Source organism: Camelina sativa, chromosome 1 (genome assembly GCF_030686135.1).
Source record: "Camelina sativa cultivar CO46 ecotype springtype chromosome 1, ASM3068613v1".
Taxonomy (NCBI): domain Eukaryota; kingdom Viridiplantae; phylum Streptophyta; class Magnoliopsida; order Brassicales; family Brassicaceae; genus Camelina; species Camelina sativa.
The window spans coordinates 15,530,606-15,547,283 of NC_141880.1; the positions used below are offsets into that span (position 1 = coordinate 15,530,606).

The following is a 16,678-nucleotide window of genomic DNA, read 5'->3' on the forward strand; positions in this document are numbered from 1 at the left end:
GTAACTAGGGTTACGGGCATCTCTCTTTTCTTTCTTCTTCAATTCTTCTTCATATAGTTTGGCTAAAAGATTATCTTCATAAGATTATACGTGATTACGAAAACCATAAATCACTATATTATTTCTATCTATTAACTTGTACATTGAAACATTGATTCGGACCTATGAGTTGGTATTAAAGCTTCTATACTGAAGCTCTGATACCAAAATGTAGGACAAGATCAAAGCTGTAAGGTACAAGTCAATTTGGTGGAGAGAAAAATTTACCTATAATTTTTATCTTTCTTAATTGAAAAACTTACTCAGACTTGATATAAAAATATGAATATTGCTGGTATATTATACATTTTCTAAAAATTACTCATATATTTAGTGTTCAGCTTGTAATTACAATTATTACCCTGTGTTAAATTTTCATTTTTAATTTTGAAAATATTAAAACAAATACATATCAACAAACTATTCCATATCATACGACGGATGAGTTATAATGTTTCATGCACTTATAACAAAAAATAAACTGAAATTAAACAGCTAAATTTTATTACTTAACGGTTGAGTTATAATTCTCAAAGGAAAACAAAAGGTCCCATAGATTCATATGAAGGCTAAGTTATAATGCTTTGTGGCTGACTTATAACAAGAAATAAACTGGAAGTAAACGGCGGAATTTTAGTACTTGACAACTGAGTTAAAATACTTAAGGGAAAACAAAAGATCTCGTAGATTCATATGACGGCTGAGTTATATTGCTACTCAGCTGTATATAAATAACTCAGCCAACATAAACCTTGTTCGAGAACATGTAGCTCAGCTTTAGCTGATGGCTCAACGCATTCAATCCTTAGTCATCGAGAACCAATTTCACAAGCTTGTCGTGCGTTGTTTCCGCATCTATCTGCACAACTTGACACCCTCTATCGTCGGTGTTAAATATGTATATTTGTGTTTTTTACCCGATTACTGGAAACAGCAATTACCGAAACTGGATCTATGAATGAAAATGAAGAAGAATGAAGAAAATGAAGTTATGGATATCTTTGTTGCTGTGAAGAAAAAGAGTCGAAAAAGACGTTTTGTATTTCCTTAGAAGATGATGACCTAGAATGATGTCATGGAATGATGCGTGTGAAGTGGCAAGTCAACCACCAAACAAACATGTAAATCAGCCTAACTAAATCAGCCATCAAACAAAATTATAACTAAGTCGCAACATGAATACTATTACAATAATTAAAAAACAAAAAGATGGCTGCCAAACTCAGCCGCTTAATGTCATAACTCAACTGAAAATATGTAACTCAGCTGTAACGTTTAATAAGTCGGTCGTAATTGAATGATATTGTAGGAATTAATCTTTTGCTACTAAGTCAACCGTAAAATGGCCGGATTTTCTTATAAGTCACCTCATGACGGCTGAGTTATAGTATTTGATCATAAATCAGTCGTAAGGACATCTCATAAGTAAGTCGTTGTTAATAACTCAGCCAGCCGGAGAAAATTAATTCAGCCAATTTTTTTACAGCTCAACCATGGGGTAAAAACTCAGCCGTAGTTATGGTTGAGTTATGCTCATAACTTAGTCATTTTCTCATAACTCAGACAAATTTCATTAAATCAGCCGTAACTACAGACTGAGTTATGCTCGTAAGTCAGTCGTCCGCTCATAACTCAGCCATTTTCCATAAGTCAGCCGCAACATACCGTAACTTACTCGTGATTACCGTTGTAGCGGTTTACGGTTGAGTTATTTAATACACATAAGAAATTTCTGACATGGCGATGTGATTTGTCTGATGTGACAATGATATTTTTGTAATTACGTTTTTTCCTATAACAAAGGTACACTGGGTATAGAAAATAGACATGAAATATGATATAATAAAAAAAGTTTTATATGGTTTTGGTAATATTACCTAAAATGTATGACACATTGAGTAAATTTTCCTTTTTAATTTTGGTGCATTCAGTTCCTAATATAATTCAACTTCATAATGTTCTGTTCTGATACGACTCTTTTGAAGATTTTACTTGATATCATTTTCAACTTTTTTTTTCTGTGATGTTGGTTTCTATAGCTAAAATGGTTATATAGCTTCAATCTTGGCAGATTTTGTAGCTTCAATATATATTTAGAAAACATCTACGTATGGTTAATCCGTCAATATGTATTTAGAGAACAAAAACGTTTAGAGATAATTTATAAATATTCACTTAGTTTATCTCGTGTTAAAGTTTTTTTTTTTTCTTTCCTTGATCTTTTGTGGATCCAGTTTGCAAGTGTGTTGTACTTGTATATGAACTCACACATAATGGAATGATGCAAATACCAAAGATACGACTTTCTAATTAGTTTCATTTATTTTAATAGTATCTAAACAACTGAGCCCTATGGTAATCTCCAAACCAAAACTACTCGGCTCTGCTTACCCTCAACTCTTGTCTTCAATAGCTTACACTTTTTTATCATATGGTAACTATATCAAAATTACAAAACATTTAAACATATAAATTTATGAGACAATAGTATGTAGATACACTTTCTTAAGAAAGAAAGTCTTATACACACACCTACTTCTTGCTCATGCTATAATTTTGAGTATGATTTGACAAATTTGTCATAATTTGATGACTATTTTGCCATTATTTCTTTTTGAGTCCTCTCTTTCTCTATATTTTTCTCTCTTTCTTAAATCTTTGTATATGTTTTTGCATAAAAGATTATGATTACATATTCAAAAAAAAAATATAGCAATATACATCTTAGAATGTAGAAAAAATATAATCACAATCTATTATTGTATAAAAATGAACAGATAACTTTTTGATAATAACTAGCTAAAGTGTTACAACAAAGAAAATAATAAAAAGATATAGAAAATAAAAAAAAAAGTAGAGGAAAAAAAAACCAAAAACAAAAGAGAAAAAGGTCAAGAAGAAGTGTATGTGGTTTTTATCCACACAAACTTTCTCACCCGTAGGATTATAATTATTTAACACTCACACTTACTTTATGTGAAACTTCTTACAAAAACACCTACTTTGAATACTGTACACTTGTTTTGCTTAGGTGTCCATTTTTATAGGACTATTTTACCCGCACTTGTGATGGGAAACTAATGCATCTTTAATGGGAGTAACGGTGAATGTTTCTCAAAAAAATAAAATAAAAATATTTTTATTATAGATTTTCTTTTTATTTATTTATTTTTTTTTTAATATATGTTCCACTAAATAAATGACACTTGTGTTATTTCTTCTGAGAAACGTTTCTCCTTTTTTTTTTCTCTTCTCCCTTATTTTTATTATATTTTTAATAAGAGTATTTGTATGAGCAAACCCCCAATGGCCTTGGTCTAAGAAGTAAAATTTTTATGGATTGTGGTTGATTGTCCCCCTCTCTCTCTTTCTCTCTTTTTTTTCTTTATTGTCATTTGTGTAGTTATTATCAATAAATTTTATATATTTTTTTATAATAGATTATAATTACATTTCTATATTTTAAGATGCATTTGTCATATTTTAGATGAATATATGTTAGCTATTTTTACCCGAACATTTGGTGGTTGATAAGTGGATGATAAATTGTAATATAGTTTATGGATACTTACTTATGTTTGAACATTTTAAAAACATAGAAAAACGTAATCAATAAAAATGTTTGTGGTTTAGGAGTTATAATTTAGTGTTTAGGGGGTTTATAATTTAGGATTTAGGCTTTAAGGGTCACTTGGATTCAGTATCAATATTTTGGGTTTATAGTTTAGGAGTTAGGGTTGAAGGCTTAGATAATTTAAAACAAGAGATCAACTTAGACCATCTCTAATTTTTTTCTCTATAGTAGAGAAACTCTATAATAGAGGTGAGTTTTACTCCAACACACATCTATTCTCACCTCTAAAATAAAGATTGTTATATAGAGGAAAAAATAGAAATTCTATATATATAGGAAAAAATAGCAATCTCTATTTTAGAGATGAAAAAAAAGGTGGAATGGAGCAAATTTGCCTTTAAAATAGATTTTTATATATATATATATATACATAGGAAAAAGTTGAAATGGATTTTGCCCAAAAAAAAAAAAAAGTAGAAATGGATAGGAGATGTTTTACAATAAATCCTCAAAACTTCGCCTGAACAAAAACCAAATTTAAACCAAACTTGTGTCAAACCAAAACTAAACCAAACCAAACACTATGGTTTCTTTATGAAACCAAAGAAACCGAACACGCTTGTGTTGTGTCACTGACTGACCTAATTAATATCTCCGATCTACGACGCCGCCTTGAGCTTTGGCCGGAGATGGAATCTGTAGAAGCCGTGGAGAATATCTTAAACTACAGTTTCAAGGATAAGAATCTTCTCAAGGAAGCTATAACACAAACCTCGTGTAGTAATATCGAATCATCTACTTTATTCGAACGGCTTGAGTTCCTCGGCGATTCAGTTCTCGAGCTTGCCTTCACTAATTACCTCCACCTCACTTACCCTGATCTCAATTTCAAACCCAAGGAGCTTCGTGTTATACGAACTGCTAGTGTAAGTAACGAGACCTTCGCTCGTGTTGCCGTTAAGCACAATCTCCACCAATGCCTTATACTCGAGGATCCTGATCCTTCTATAGATGCAAAGGTACTTTAACAGTAGTAAATGGCTCTGTTTTTTGTTTTTTTCTTTTCTATGTTGAATGATTTGAGAACATGTTTCGTTTGGTGTCTCATGTATTGAAAGATTAAAGAATTCTCAGAAGCAGTGAGTAAAGAAGATGAACCACTTCCGTTTGGTGGAGCGGTGAAATCTCCGAAGATACTCGCTGATCTTATAGAGTCATTAGCTGGAGCTGTATACATTGATGTGGATTATGATTTGCTAAGAGTTTGGGAGGTATGTGTGTTTTTTTATGTTAGTCTACTTTGGTCCTTTTGTTCTATGTTTTATTATTATACGTTTCTTGAATTAAAGATTGAGAAAAATATTTGTAGATCTTCAGGGGACTTGTGGAGCCAATATATACACTGGATCGTTTGCAGCAGGACCCTGAACCTGAAAGAACATTTCTTAGGCTTTTTCATTTGGCTGATAAACTTGGCAAGCCAATCGAGTTCAAGTCTTTCAAAGATGATGAGGACGGTAAAAATGTTTTTGAGGTCTATCTTGGTGATAAGCTTTTTGGTTGTCGGCGTTCTATTAGTATAGATATTGCAAAGCTGACAGCTGCTAAAGAAGCATTAAGTAGGATGGTATCTATGCCCATTGAAAAGATTGTTGATGAGGATAAACTTGCCGTTGAAATCGAAGATGCGAAACGGAAGTTGTTTGAGATTTGCTCCACTGAAAATGTTAGGTTACAGACTGGAGGATCACCTTCTTTGCTCACCACCTCTGAGAAACACCCTTTACCTTGTGAAATGACTCCAGATGAAACAGTTATGGATGAGGATAGTATACATGTTGGACTTGAAGATGTGAAAATGAGGTTGTTTGAGATTTGCGCCGCGGAAAAGCTCCGATCACAGAGTGAGTCATCTTCTTTACCAACTGCCTCTGAGAACAGCTTCACCTATGAAGTTACACCAACAAAAATGGATGTTGGACCTGAAGATGTGAAAGGGGAGTCGTTTGAGTTTTTCTCCACTGAAATGCTCAGATCACAGACTGAATTATCTTCGTTACCAACCGCCTCCGAGAACCTTTTGACCGATGAAATGAGACGAGAACAAATGGTTATTGATGAGAAGAGTCCACATGAAGATGTGAAACGGAAGTTGTTTGAGATTAGCTCCCCTGAAAAGTTTCAGTTACAGACTGAACCACCTTCTATCCCCACCGCTTCTGAGAACCCTTTTTCTGAGAACCCTTTAGAACAAATGGTTATTGATGATGATAGTCCAAATGTTGAACCTGTAGATGTGAAAGCGAAGTTGTTTGAGATTTGCTCCACTAGAAAGCTCCAAATACAATTTGGATCATCTTCTTTGTCCAATACCTCTGTGAACCCTTTAACCTATGAAATGCCAATAAAACAAATGGTTGTTGATGAGGTTAAACCTAAAGATTCGAAATTGAAGCTGTCTCAGATTTGTGCCATGAATAACTGGCCCAATCCGATTTTCAGGTGTATCTTGTCCCCTACATGTTTCTTTCCTAAGTACTAATTACTGTATAAAAGGACCATGATCCAAAGTCAAGTTAATATTTATGTGTAGTCTACACTCTTTATAATCTTAAAAGGGAGAACACCTTTGCTAATCTATGGTTAAACTCTTACAATTTTGGGTTAGACAATTCACACATTGATGCTCGTAAGATCAGTGTGAGTTTAGCTGTTTTTTTTTTTTTTTTTTACTTTGTGTGCCTCTCAGTAAACTATATTCGTGCCATATTAACTTAAAACATTTTTGTTACTGTGTTTGACTTTTTAAAGTTTTGAGGAAAAAAAACGGCGAAAAAATAAGCATAGATTTGTTTGTTCAGCCAAGATTAAGATACCAACGATAGAAGGTACCTTTGAGATGAAGGGAGATATAGAATCAAAGAAAAAGGAAGCAGAAAACTCCTCAGCCTACTACATGATAAAAGTCTTGGAATCTTCTCTAATGAGTAATCTGCAAATGCATGAAAGTTTAGATTCAGTGGGAGCTGTGGAGAAGATCTTCAACTACAGTTTCAAGAACACAAATCTTCTGAGAGAAGCGCTGACGTACAACATTTCTCATTCACTTTTGCTTCAGCGGCTTAACTTTGTTGGCAAGCCTGCTCTTTCTCTCGCCCTCATGAATCATATATACCTCGCTCACCCTAAGCTCGAACCTAACGAATTGGAGTTGTTGCGAAGTGCAAATACACGTAACGATAGGTTGGCTCGTGTCATCGTCAAACATGGCATCTACAAATTCCTTATATACAGTGTTCCCGATTCAAAAAGAGAGGTAAATCATTTTTATCTCTTGTGAATGTTCGCTTTGATCGAGAACATATCTTCTTATGATATATACTCACTACTTTTGGTATCATCTCTTAGGTTATAAAGTTCATAGAGTTGTTAGGCAAAGAAGATGATCCAGATCCATACAGATTTGTGAAATCCCCAAAAATAATCACTGACCTTGTAGATTCTATAGCTGGAGCTGTTTATATAGATGTGAATCTTGATGTTAAAAGACTCTGGGAGGTTTGTTATGTTCTCACTCGCTTTTTGTGTTTTCAAATTCTGTGTTATTATATTATGATTCTCAACTTACAAAAAAAAAAAGAAATGAAATTTGCAGATAATGGGGAGTCTTTTGGAGCCAGTACTAACACTTGATGATTTGCGGCAGCAACCTGATATAATTCTTACGCTTTTTGGCGTGGGATATAAACAAGGCAAGCGAGTTGAGTTCAAGTATCGTAAAATTGGCAGCCGGTCCATTATTGGTGAGGTATACCTTGATGATAAATTTATAGCTTGTGGGAAGCCTAATAAGTGTGGAAATATCGCAAAGATGAATGCTGCTAGAGCGGCTTTACAGACTTTGTCGGAGAGTATGCCCATTGAAATGGTTATGAATGATTACATTGAATATGAAGATGCAAAAGAGAAGTTGATTGGGATTTGCAAAGACAGAAACTTGTCAAACCCGGTTTTCAGGTATATATTAGTCCTACTCACTTTAGAGCTGTCTTGTTTCTAGGGTCTTGTAATCTCAGGAAGCAGAGTGCATTTACTGTTTTTACTGTGAGTGACACAATGCGCCATATTAACAGATACAACCATTATGCCACTTTGTTCGAATCTTTTCAGTTTTAAGAGCTTTGAGAAGGGATATATTTGTACAGTTAAGGTTGAGACTTCAACTGAAGAAGGTACCTTATGCATCAAAGGTTTCAAAAGACAACGTAAGAAGATTGCTGAAAACAACGCAGCCTCCCACATGATAAGAACTCTGAAATCTTCTCCGTTGAGTCGTGTCATAAAGAATCTGCAACTGCAGCAACTTTTAGATGAGAAGAAGGATCGGAAGATGCAGAGAACTTTAGAAAAGAAGAAGAATTCAGAAAAGAGGAAGCGGCAAAGTTTAGATGAGAGCAAGAGTCCACAAACGCAGAACAGTTTAGATGAGAAGAAGAATCTGGAAATGGAGAATAGTTTAGATGAGAAGAAGAGTCCACAACTGCAGAACAGTTTAGATGAGAAGAAGAATCTGGAAATGGAGAATAGTTTAGATGAGAAGAAGAGTCCACAACTGCAGAACAGTTTAGATGAGAAGAAGAGTCCACAACTGCAGAACAGTTTAGATGAGAACAAGAATCAGCAAATGCAGAATAGTTCAGATGAGAAAGGGGATCTGCAAATGCCTAATAGTTTAGAAAAGAAGAAGAATCTGCTTTCAAGAAAGAGAAGGCGGCAAGATGAGAACAAGAATCTGGAATGGAGAACAATTTAGATGAGAACGAAAATCAGCAAATGGAGAATAGTTTAGATGAGAACGAGAACATGCATCAAAAGCTAAGAGGAAAAGGCGTTGAAAGATTTAGTTAAGTTTTTTGGTATTTCTCTTTTGCACAGTTGACAAACGCTTATTGTATTTCATTAATCTTATTGGTGCAATGAGTGAGTCTCTAGAATCAATCAAACTGTCCTCCATTCCAATTTTTGTCATATGTCTAAGACACATTGTTCACTATATCGTCTTTTCTTTTTGTCAGCCATTTTTGTCAACTTTTTGTGATAATTACAATATTTAAGTCCTTCTCAAGTTCAAAATGGCTCTCAAGTTCTAAAAAGATTCAAAACTCCAAGTTCAAGTTGGAATTGTCAAACTCAAAACTTATCTTAGTTAATATTTATCAAAACTCCAAGTCCAATATTTATCATTGATATCTTCTTTTTTGTTTTCGTCAATTTTATCTTCAATTTCAAATATATAAAAATTGAAATTTCCTTTTATGTGAGATTGGCGGACAAAAGGAAAGAATAATTAAGACTGATAATTAAGAGCATAGTTGACCAAAAAAAAAAAAAACCGTTAATTAATAATTTACTCGTAGATGTGATAATGATAAGAAATATAAATTTGAAAACCGTTATTATTTAAATATTCTGTTCACAAATCAATTGGTACTTCTTAAGTTATCCCTTTTCTATAAATACGTTTCTCGTAACCTATACATTAGTCACAAACACATACTAAACAAAGCACAACAAAGTACGTAAGAAGGAAAAAAAAACGATGGCTCTCTCTGGTTCACAAAAGAAGCTGCTCATTCTCGTCGTGGCCATTGCATGTCTCTCCTCATCTGGAGCAGAGGCGTGGAGCTGGAGCTGGAGCAACGGGTCGGGTTGGGGTTGGGGATCTGACGGGTCAAGTAGCTCTAGCTCAGGTCCTGGTTCAGACTCTGACGGTTCAAGTTGGAGTTGGGGCTCGTTCCCTGGTTGGGGATCCGACAACTCAGGTTCAGGTTCAAACGCTGATGGATCTGGTTGGGGTTGGGGTTGTGGATGGGGATCTGATAGGTCAAGCGGCTCTGGCTCCGGTTCAGGTTCAGGTACCAACCCTGACGGTTCAAGTTGGAGTTGGAACTGGAGTCCTAAGTCAGGCTGGAGTTGGAGTTGGGGCTCAAACGATAACAATTCAAACAGTTCGGGTTGGGTTTCGGGTTCCGACACGGATTGTGAAACACCAAGAAAAATCGTAGTGGGAGGATCAGAAGGATGGACGAAAGGGTTAAATTACAAAGAATGGGCTTCCAATAATGCTCCTTTCTACATCAATGATATTCTTGGTTAGTAAATTTACTTAGTGATAATGTTGAATAACTTCTTCTTTTTTTTGTCACCCGTTGAATAACTCTAATTTGATGAAATTTAAGTCAGGTTAAATTAACTAAATAATTGGTGATAATTTTTATTTTTTCTTTCTAACAGTTTTCAAGTATGACAAATCTGCCAAGCGCCGGAATAATGTGTATTTGTTCCAAGACCCATGGAGTTACATGAATTGCGATTTCAAGAATGCCAGAAAGATTGGTTCAACAAAGAAAGGATCTCACGAAAGTTTCAACTTCACACTTAGGAAAATACAGCCTTACTTCTTTGCCTCGGGGGAGCATGATGGAGATTATTGCTGTAACCATAACATGAAGTTAACTGTCTTCCCAGTCCCTCACCGTTCTGATTAAATCTTTAAGCCTATCATGTTATTATAACATGAAGTGTAGTTATGGGTTTTTGATTAGTTTTTCGTTTTTGAATACTCTTTATTTTTTGGATATGAGAGATTGATCTAGGGTTTTTAGTACTCTACAAAAACATATTACGTACCTAAAGTTATACTTATTTTATGATGATAATACCTTCTGACTAAGGTATTATCTAATATATGCATGATGAGATTAACATCCATAATATATTAGTTAACAATTGTATACTCAAACAAACATTTAGGGGTTCTTCAATCATAGATTTTAATAAAATTCTGCCTCGCTCTGCGGTTATTTAAGTTAATGTCATCAAACTTCCTACATGGAGCAATTCATTTTATCGTGTCTTTGCATGGTGTAGGAACAATAAGTAACTTGATAGTTGATACGAATACATCGGAGTGGAATTAAGGGGATGAAAAAAAAAAAAAATACATCGGAGTGGAATTAAGGGGAATTATTATATCTAGACGAGTCATGGAAAAAATTGTTATGCCGTGGATGAAAAATAGTTGAGGGCAAATTTTTCTTTTGGTTGAAGAAGAAACATGAATAACCATTGTGACTGATTAGTCCCTGCTTCGACTCGTTTACAATCTCAAAACAATAATGTGGAGTAACACTCACGTCTAATTTGGATTGATTCTAAGCAATCCCACGAAAACAGTTACTCCTTCTCACACCTAAGAGCTATTGATGTCCTTCTTCTTCCCTTGAAAGCACTAAAAATCCGGCCCAACCATCTTGCTCCTCAAACCTCACCCAAGCTTCTCTTTAGCCCTTTGGAACAACAACAAGCCAACTTTCTCTTTCTCTTTTTCTCTCGAAGCGACAAAAACACACTAGACAAAAAGAGAAATAGGCTCGGTCAAGTTTTCTTTAGAAAAAAATATGATTTTCAAACCAATTTTGGACTTAACGAACGATTTTAAACAAACCGACTAACCACAAAATTAGTGATGTCAACCGATATCTTTCTTGGTGTCGATCACACCCATACTCTTAGATTAGGGATGTTAAATATATTGTAGTTTAGAATTTGGTCTTAATATTTTTTTTAAGAAGATAAACACATGAAACCTACAAATGAAAGATCATGTGATATTTTTTTATCGGGACACACATGAAACCTATAAATAAAAAGATCATGTGATATAAGCGTAATGCACGAATGACAGCTTCATAGAATTTTTATATGGTTTATCTAGGGGCGTCAAAATGGTCGAGTCTAATGATTCAACTCAACTCAAATCATAAATCCTAATAAGTTAAAAATTTTTACCCTAATGAGTTGATGGATTAAATGAGTTGATGATTAAATGAGCTAAGAGTCAAATGAGCTTGGGTATAATGAGTTTATTATGAGTTAACCCACTAACCCATCAATTTCTACATATTCAACCTAATATCATCAATATTATCATAATATCACCATCATCATCATCATCCTAGCATGATCATACCATCATCATCATCATCATCATACTACCATCATTATCATCATACTAATATCATCATCTTCTTCATACTATTATCATCATAACTTCACAATCATAACAACATCACCATCATCATATCAACATATATATCATAGTCAATATCACGATGTCATCATCATATCATAATTTTTCAGCCAAAATCTCAAATCCGCAATTTTGCCGCTAAAAAGCAAACTCCTAATTTTCTGCTAAAAACACAAATCCGTAATTTTTCAGCCAAAATTCAGAATGTATTATTTTCCCGCTAAAAACTGTAAACTTCCCGCCAAAAATATAAATCCACAATTTTCCCGCCAAAATGCAAACCCGTAAATTTTCCGCCAAAATGAAAAATCCGCAATTTTCTGCCAAAAACGAAAATCCGTAATTTTCCCGCCAATATCTCAAACCTACAATTTTCCCGCAAAAAAAGCAAACTCGTAATTTCCCGCCAAATTCCTAAATCCGTAATTTTCCGCCAAAACACAAACCGGTAATTTTCTCGTCAAAATCTCAAACACAAAATTTTCCCGCTAAAAACGCAAACCCGTAATTTTCCCACTAAAATGTAAATCCGTAATTTCCACTTAAAGTTATGTGATGTTGATGGTGATAATAATGATGATGGTGAAAACGATAATATAAATTAATTATAATTATTTTTATGTTAACTATTAATTAATTTAAAGTGTAATGGATTAACCTAATTAATTATCTAACTCATTTAACTATATGGATTCATGGGTTGATCCAACTCAATTGTTAAATAAGCATAGTCAACTCATAAACTTATTTAACTTTAAACTCATTGGATAATAAGTTGAATTGGGTTAAGTTAACCATTTTAACACCACTAGGTTTATCAAATTAATATTTATATTATTATATGTTTAGTTACATGATATTACGTACATAAATTAATGTTTGAATTCAAACTCACGCCTAGAAATTCAGATAATGCTTTTGAGATTCTGATATTAAAGAAAGCAACATTTTTTATTACTTTATCAAAACAAGGCTTTAAAATTAAATAGATACAGTATTTTTGTAAGCATTTTTCTTCACCATTAGGGTAATCTTTGACTATCCAACAAAATATTGGTTGTGGCCTTGTGGGTTCCAAACCAGCACCAACTCTCCTGATTTTGCACTATGGTTTTACGACACAATGGTTTATCAACATTGAACACAAATCTCTTATTACGAATTAGCCTAACTAGTCCCAAAAACTAGTTTAAGGAAGACAGACTATCATATTCTTTATATATCGTCCAAAGATCTTTATCCCATTCGATATGGGACTTGGACTCTAATGGCCCCTCTCGAGATATGGTGAGAAATGGTCCAATACATAAACTGTCCAAATCCAACATCTGGAAAATACCACAATAAGATATGTTATTTATATGGGTCATTAAGGTGGAAAATTATTTATTTGTGGGAAATTGCTTGTTGGACTTAACCATGGCTATGATACTATATTAGGAATATGACGTAACTAATCCTAAAAGCTAGATCAAAGGAGAAGGATTGTCACATCCTAATACCATACTAGGAATATGACGTAACTAATCACACTTTGACGTAACCATGGTAGTGCTTTGATCCATGACCCTAGATTTAAGCCTCTTATTCAGGAATATTGGGACAGCGCGGAGCAGCTCTATCATTCTACTTCTGCCATGTACCGATTCTCAAAGAAACTCAAAGCACTAAAACCAAAACTCAAAGTGTTGAGCCGTGATCGATTGGGAGATATAACAAAAACAGCAAAGGAGGCATACTCCGCACTTTGTTCTTGCCATGGTGACACACTTACTCATCCCACCGAGGCTAATATCAGACGAGAATCTGTAGCATATGCTCGCTGGTTACATGTTTCAGAGCTAGAGGAGCGTTATTTGAAACAGAAATCAAAGCTTCATTGGTTACGTGTTGGAGATGGTAACAATAAAGCTTTCTACAATGCTGCAAAGGCGCAGGAGGTATGCAATGCTATTAAAGAGGTTACCTGTGTGGATGGAAATGTTGTTGACACACAAGAGATGATTAAAGTGGAAGCCGTCCGCTTTTTCCAATCTTTTTTGGGGTATAAGCCAGAGCAGTACAGGGGAATAATTGAGGATACTATTGGTGCTCTAATAGATTTTCGCTGTTCTGATGAACAGCAGACTGATTTACAGAAAGAAGTTACCGAGACAGAGATTCGGGACACTCTTTTCTCAATGCCTTTGGAGAAGAGCCCTGGACCTGATGGATACACCGTGGAATTCTTAAAGGATTCCTGGTCTGTTATCAAGAGCGATTTTGTTATTTCGGTTCAATCCTTCTTCCAATTTGGCTTTCTTCCCAAAGGGGTTAACACTACGATTTTGGCCCTCATCCCAAAGAAGAAAGAGGTGAAAGAGATGAAGGACTATCACCCAATATCTTGTTGCAATGTTATTTATAAGGTAATATTGAAGCTCATTGCTAACAGATTAAAGAAGCTCCTTCCGGAATTTATTTCTCCAACTCGGTCAGCATTTGTGAAAGATAGATTGTTGATGGAGAATGTTCTCTTAGCTTCTGAAATTGTTAAAGATTATCACAAGGAAAAAGTTTCACCACAAAGTGCCATAAAGATTGATATCTCAAAGGCTTTTGATTCAGTGCAATGGCCTTTCCTCCTCACCACACTTACGGCCCTAGCTTTTCCCCCCCAAATTTATCCACTGGATCGAGTTGTGTATCACCACGGCGTCTTTCTCTGTGCAGGTCAATGGCGAGTTATCAGGCCTGTTTCGCAGTGAGAGGGGGCTCAGCAAGGCTGTTCTCTCTCGCCTTACCTGTTTGTTATATGTATGCAAGTTCTATCTGCCATGTTTAATAAATCTGCTCAGACCAGAACAATAGGGTACCATCCCCGATGTCAGAACCTGCACCTTACACATTTATGCTTCGCTGATGATCTGCTTGTGTTTACTGATGGTACTAAAAGATCTATCGAGTGTATACTTACTATTTTTGAAGATTTTGCAGAATTTTCAGGTCTGGAAATTAGTCTCGAAAAATCGACATTGTACTTGGCTGGAGTCACAGCCTCGGACCAGGAATCAATTTTGACCTCCTTCCCCTTTGCAGCCGGTTCATTACCCGTCAGGTACCTTGGTCTTCCTCTCCTAACCAAATGGATGACCTCAAATGATTATTCACCACTTGTTGAGAGAATCAAGACTCGTATTGGCAGTTGGAAGGCTCGACATCTTTCTTTTGCTGGTCGCCTACAACTCATTACCTTTGTTATTCATAGCCTGGCAAACTTCTGGATGTCTGCCTTTTGCTTACCGCGAGCTTGCCTTACCAAAATTGATAGCCTCTGCTCTGCTTTCTTATGGTCAGGCCCTGCTTTGAGCTCAAAGAAAGCAAAAGTGTCTTGGGACGATGTCTGTCTACCGAAAGAAGAAGGAGGATTGGGACTGAGGCCGCTGAAAGAAGCAAACACAGTCAGCTGCTTAAAGCTCATTTGGAGAATCATTTCCTCAAACTCCTTGTGGTCTCAATGGATTCGACTTTACTTACTGCGCAAGGGATCCTTTTGGTCTATTCGAGAAAATTCATATTCCGGTTCATGGATGTGGCGCAAGCTACTTAAGCTCCGTGATGTGACTACTGGCTATGTTAAATATGAGGTTCACAATGGAAGCACAATATCTTATTGGCATGACAACTGGTCTCCGTTAGGGTGTTTGTTGGATCTTGCTAGACAAGGCGGCTGTATTGACATGGGAATCCCGATTCATGCCACTATAGCTGAAACCATGTCTCATCGCAAGAGGAGACACCGAATAGATTACCTGAATCAAATGGAGCTGGCTCTGGATGAACTCCGGAACAGAGGACCAACGGAAACAGAGGATAAGGCTCTCTGGAAGGGTAAACATGACCGCTACAAGGACTCTTTCAACACTAAGGAGACATGGGAAATCTTACGTGTGCCACGAGGGAGAGTCAGTTGGCATAGATGGGTTTGGTTTCCTAACGCTACACCGAAGTACTCGCTCCTTGTTTGGCTTGCAGCTCTCAACCGATTAACAACAGGCGATCGTATGCTACAATGGGGTGGTGGGGCTCTCACTAACTGTGTCTTCTGCCACTTCCCCATTGAAACACGTGATCATCTTTTCTTCAGTTGCCCCTACTCAACTGTGATTTGGACAGACCTCATGTCAAGGCTCCTCGGTCACAGCTTCTCCACGTTTTGGTCAAATGACGTCACCCTCTTAACAGATGCAACTCTAGGGAGGGACAAACTTTTTCTGCTGAGGTACACCTTCCAAGCCTCAATTCACTCTCTCTGGACAGAAGGAAACAGACGCCGGCACGGGGAACCACCAACACCAGCAAATCTGTTCATCAAGACTCTAGACAGGTTTGTCCGAAATCGACTACTCTCCATAAATGATCATGGGAATGGGTTTTACGCGGATTGCATGCTTCTATGGTTAAACTCGAGATTTCCCTAAGTCACTAAAAGTTTGTATTTCTTTAAATTAAACAGTTGTAGCTCTTAATAAAGCACATAACCAAACACTTATGTAAACAATATTTTTTTGAATAAATTTTACATTTTATTCAAAAAAATAATAATAATTTGTTGTGATTTTTTTTTGTCTTATTGAGTTGGTAATTGCTATCATTTGTATATAATCAAATCTATTTGTGATTAATATAAAATCCTCCATAATAACATATTTCATACCATTTCTAAATTTCCATGTTTCATAAAATTACCAAATTTCCATTTCTGGTTTTTTAATTCTCTATTAGTAGATACATGGATTTGTGTAAGACTTGTTGATATAAAAAGAGGTATTCAATCAAGAATTGGAAGTTGTTTTTCATAAAATGAAAACTTCTATCTTATTCATAGAATTTTTTAAAAAAGTTTATTAAAAATTCATTGTTATTGGTTATTGATTTGAAGTAATACATTTAAATATGCTGTTATTGGAAATATATAAGCAATGAATATTAAG

General features: G+C 35.3%; 2 protein-coding genes and 1 non-coding gene across 3 annotated transcripts; all 3 read left to right on the top strand.

The window, feature by feature from the left end:
- The first annotated feature begins 997 nt into the window (after positions 1–997).
- Positions 998–1,103, top strand: LOC147949968 (small nucleolar RNA snoR9). Its single transcript, XR_015565699.1, has one exon. It is a non-coding gene; the product is annotated as a small nucleolar RNA snoR9 (small nucleolar RNA).
- A 3,069-nt stretch (positions 1,104–4,172) lies between these two features.
- LOC104792710 (ribonuclease 3-like protein 3) lies at positions 4,173–8,626 on the top strand. The gene is made up of 9 exons (XM_087511597.1): positions 4,173–4,632; positions 4,732–4,884; positions 4,983–6,148; positions 6,185–6,188; positions 6,282–6,313; positions 6,425–6,929; positions 7,022–7,171; positions 7,269–7,630; positions 7,784–8,626. The coding sequence occupies exons 1-9, from the start codon at positions 4,303–4,305 to the stop codon at positions 8,424–8,426; spliced, it is 3,345 nt and encodes a 1,114-aa protein (XP_087367723.1). The 5' UTR covers positions 4,173–4,302; the 3' UTR covers positions 8,427–8,626.
- Positions 8,627–9,209: 583 nt separating this feature from the next.
- On the top strand, positions 9,210–10,194 carry LOC104708878 (uncharacterized). The gene is made up of 2 exons (XM_010425537.2): positions 9,210–9,765; positions 9,908–10,194. The coding sequence occupies exons 1-2, from the start codon at positions 9,213–9,215 to the stop codon at positions 10,159–10,161; spliced, it is 807 nt and encodes a 268-aa protein (XP_010423839.2). The 5' UTR covers positions 9,210–9,212; the 3' UTR covers positions 10,162–10,194.
- The last annotated feature ends 6,484 nt before the right edge of the window (positions 10,195–16,678 follow it).

Excerpts from the sequence above, each read along its gene's own strand:
- LOC104708878 (XM_010425537.2), top strand. The coding sequence starts at position 9,213 with ATGGCTCTCTCTGGTTCACAAAAGAAGCTGCTCATTCTCGTCGTGGCC. Across the intron at positions 9,766-9,907 it reads CTACATCAATGATATTCTTG|TTTTCAAGTATGACAAATCT; the intron begins GTTAGTAAATTT and ends TCTTTCTAACAG.
- LOC104792710 (XM_087511597.1), top strand. The coding sequence starts at position 4,303 with ATGGAATCTGTAGAAGCCGTGGAGAATATCTTAAACTACAGTTTCAAG. Across the intron at positions 4,633-4,731 it reads ATCCTTCTATAGATGCAAAG|ATTAAAGAATTCTCAGAAGC; the intron begins GTACTTTAACAG and ends ATGTATTGAAAG. Across the intron at positions 4,885-4,982 it reads ATTTGCTAAGAGTTTGGGAG|ATCTTCAGGGGACTTGTGGA; the intron begins GTATGTGTGTTT and ends AAATATTTGTAG.